A 4,108-nucleotide genomic window follows, 5' to 3' on the forward strand; every position below is an offset into this window, starting at 1 on the left:
GATTTCACTCTTTGGATGCCTTTGCTTAGTCAGCTACAATTATTTATGTTAGCGTTTGTTTGGAAACAGTTTCTTCCTTGTCTAATTTTGCTATCTTTGTGAAAGGGGTTGGTGGGTGGAGAAGGGAACTAATATTTTATGGAGCACCTTCTGTAATCAGGCTAGGCATTTTACAAACATTAGTTCATTTAAACCCCTTCAGCAGTTCTATAAGGTGAGTGATACCTAGGCTCTATAGTTGAGAAAACTGTTAGGTGACTCTCCCTAGTGTTAAATAACCAGGAACATAGGTTTGACGTTTTGAAGTCAGGTTGCTTTGACTCCAAACCCATGCTTCTCTACGGATATCCCGAAAGACTTTGAGGCTCCTCACTTATACAGTAGATCTAAATAGTCTTCTGCCCTCTCAAGCTTAGTACTTTGGACAGAAAAGGTAATGAAGTTGTGGTGACTTGTTTGTTTGCTTTTGGATTCACAGTTGTTAACATTTTACCTTATTTGCTTCATTCTTTTTTTTCCTGGAGAATGCTAAATTACAGACATTATATTTTACTCCAAAAACACTTCGGTGTACATCTATATTTTACTGTGTAACCACCATTTTCACATCTAACAAAGTTGACACTAATGCCATAATATTCCCTTAAAATCCAGTCTGTATTCAGATTTCTCCCCAGTTGCAACTTGTTTTTAACACCCCTATGTGGGCTGGGTCTTTAAAAAAAAAAAAAAGGATGTGGTTTCACTGAGTGTTCCTGAACCTTTAGTTTTGCCATTTAAGGTGTTAGTGGGGATCAATATATTCCAAAACTTTACAGTTCCTCCCTTTAGAGGCTGTTGGGGTCCCTGGCTGGCTGGGTCAGTGAACTCTTGATCTCATGGTTATGAGTTTGAGCCTCACATTGGGTGTGGAGATCGCTTAAAAATAAAATATTTAATTAAAAAAAGGCTCTTGCTTTTTAATCTCCATTTGTCTTATGCATCGAGTCCATTTTTTTGTGTTTTTAATGGTAACCATTGTGCTATTTCCCCATCAGTCTTTTACCAATCTCTTTTAGTGGGGTAGGTAGCTATTCTAATTACACAAATATTTTAAGAAGTCATTGAGTAGGATGGGCGCTTGGGATAGCTCAGTCGCTAAGCATCTGCCTTCGGCTCAGGTCATGATCCCAGAGTCCTGGGATCGAGTCCCACATTGGGCTCCTGGCTTGTCTCCCTCTCCCACTCCCCCTGCTTGTGTTCCTGCTCTTGCTATCTCTCTGTCAAATAAATAAATAAAATCTTTAAAAAAAAAAAGTCATTGGGTAGGAGTAATTTAAACAAAATCCTCATTGCTTTCCTTAAAACCAAGGCTTTTTAAATCTAACAATTGAGTTTGCCTCTTGATGTTTTTAACAATTTTTTAAACCCAGAATTTTAATGTAGTAACATAAGCATTTGTTTTCATTGCTTGAGCCTATATGGTTAGGTAAATGGATCTTAAAATGATTTTATGAAAGTATATGGAATCATCTTTACATTGTTTTTCCTAGGATTGAGATAGTATCTTACTGAGATGGTTAAAGTACTGTCTTGACTAGTAGTTATCTGAATTAGGTCCTTTCAGTGCATGTGCTAGCAAGTGATTGTCTTATTTGTGAAAGTACACAATGTTAATGAGGTATTAGGCCAGCAGCTTTCCTAATCAAGTCAACCTGTCTCTGCATTCATACTGAATGCCTTGCACCATGCTAAGGGCTGTAGGGAATATGAAAAGTATAATAAAGTTTCTGACTCAAAATGCTTATTGGGAGCATTACAGCAAGCTAAATTATAGGCACTATCTTCTTTTCTGAATCTTCAGGTATTTGGCAGTTACCATGCAATTTAGGAGTGTGAGCATTGAGGGTTAATGTTTCCATGTCAAATCTCGATAATTTCCAAAACTATGTAAATTTTAAACTGTTTTCCCTCTTCCTGCTCTTTCCCCCAACTCTTATTTAATGGAATTGTTTGGATTTCTTGATTGTTTTATAACAGTGGGACACAGCAGGCCAAGAAAGATTCCGAACAATCACCTCCAGTTATTATAGAGGAGCCCACGGCATCATAGTTGTGTATGATGTGACAGATCAGGTAAGTTCCAGGAGGGAGTTGTGCTACTGTGGCAAAGTAGGAAGTTACTGTTTGATAAATATCAGATTCTTTGACTTTGCTTATATGGCATCAGTATTATACGTGGCAGAATACTTTGTCCACTCCCAGATTAAATGTCACATTAAAAAACATTTAAAGCAGTCCTCTTTTTAAGGTACATTGATATTTTTCTTCCCTCCATTATTTGAATATCAAATAAATTGGCCAACCAAAATTTTATATTATTTTCCTTTAGTAAATAGGAAATTTAGTTTTTACATATGCTTTCAAGGGACTCTGCTTATATTTATCATCAACTAAGTAACTTTTTGATCATTCTGGCAAGAGTTCGTAGGGATCTGTGGATTATTTAGTGTATACTGTGCTCTTGGTGTGAAGTATTAGCAGGAATTTGTTAATTAGAGCTCTTAGTGAGATTAGAGGTCTCTGCCTATGGAGGATATGGTTCAGAAGTAGGATGAGCTGGAGGAAGATTTTTAAGAGGACAATGAGGGGGGGCACCTGGGTGGCTCAGTCTGTTGAGCTGCCGACTCTTGGTTTCAGCTTAGGCTCAGGTCATGATCTTGGGGTCCTGGGATCAAGCCCTAAATGGGGCTCCACGCTCAGCAGGGATTCTGTTTCCTCTCTCCCACTGTCCTTCCTCCCACTTGAGCGTGCTCTTTCTCTCTAAAATAAATAATCTTAAAAAAAAAATAAAAGGACAGTGAGCATCTAAAGATTAGCTCATGTTGAAAGAATGTAGGGGGTATAGAGATAGTGTGATGATGGTGGTCCAGGGGCCATGAATGTTCTTTTGATCAGAAAGAAAATTTCAGGGTCCTTTTTTTCTATCAAAGAATGAAAGATAAACTGAATATTAAAATTTATTTTTCTGTGGCAAATGTTAAATCTCACCTCACCTAGGAAATCATAGCTAATTAGATAATTAGAATCATAGACTTCAGTCCGTGCCATTAGAAGTATTGGGTGAGTTATGTCAACAGGAGAAAAAAAAACTAATTTTAAAAATCTCAGGTCATTACCATGAGATAATGAAGTATGAAAATTTTCCTTCCCTAAATATGTCTGTGGAAAAGAAAACGAGCATCTTTAGTAGTTTAGTATCTTTTGATATCTCTAGTATTATAACACTTAGGTGCTCTTGTTCATGAACCAACATTTTATCAGATTTCAAAAACTAGGTTTTTATAGGTGTGTTTAAATTGCATATTCCAGGGGTGCCTGGGTGGCTCAGTTAGGCATCTGCCATCGGCTCAGGTCATGGTCCCAGGGTCCTGGGATTGAACCCCAAGTCGGACTCCCTGCTCAGTGGGGAGTCTGCTTCTCCCTCTCCCTCCCGCTTCCCCTGCTTGTGTTTTCTCGTGCTTGCTTTTAAATAAATAAAATCTTTAATTTGAGCTGTATTTTAAGTATTTCCCTCCCTTAAGCCTTCAAATATAATCTCTTTTCATATAGGTACCCACAGGGTCTTGTATCACTTCACTTCCTTCCCAGCACTGTAGTAATTTTGTAGCTAGAGTTGCCTCACTAGTTTTTCTTAGGCCAGGAAAGACCTTTGGTTTTTACTTGCTTATTTAGAGCAGTCTTGTCCAGAACTGTATGATCATTCTTAAAAATGTCTGTCTGCTTAGGAGTCCTTCAATAATGTTAAGCAGTGGCTGCAGGAAATAGACCGTTACGCCAGTGAAAACGTCAACAAGTTGTTGGTAGGGAACAAATGCGATCTGACCACAAAGAAAGTAGTAGACTACACAACAGCAAAGGTACGTTTCAAGTTTGATTTTCAAACTGAATGTGAAGGTGTTCGGTTTGGATGAAGTGTGGGTATGGTCAGCGTACAGCCTTTACAGCCCGTGCAGTGTCTGTCTGGATTCAGTAAACTCAGGCCATCCTCACTCCCCATTTCAGATGATAGAAATGCACTAAGTGGGGAAACATTTTCAGTGTTAATTAAGCCTTACTATTTTCTTAG

At 38.2% G+C, this 4,108-nt stretch overlaps 1 protein-coding gene across 1 annotated transcript in view; it reads left to right on the forward strand.

The window, feature by feature from the left end:
• RAB1A (RAB1A, member RAS oncogene family) overlaps positions 1-4,108 on the forward strand; it is a 29,013-nt gene that overhangs the window by 23,085 nt on the left and 1,820 nt on the right. Inside the window, exons 4-5 of the mRNA XM_028093871.2 lie at positions 2,020-2,115; positions 3,768-3,899. Of these exons, the coding sequence (XP_027949672.1) occupies positions 2,020-2,115; positions 3,768-3,899 (228 nt within the window). The remainder of the gene's footprint in view (positions 1-2,019; positions 2,116-3,767; positions 3,900-4,108) is intronic.

Source organism: Eumetopias jubatus, unplaced genomic scaffold (assembly GCF_037043125.1).
Source record: "Eumetopias jubatus isolate StellerSeaLion01/CBP00866 unplaced genomic scaffold, mEumJub1_p1.0 scaffold_9, whole genome shotgun sequence".
NCBI lineage: Eukaryota > Metazoa > Chordata > Mammalia > Carnivora > Otariidae > Eumetopias > Eumetopias jubatus.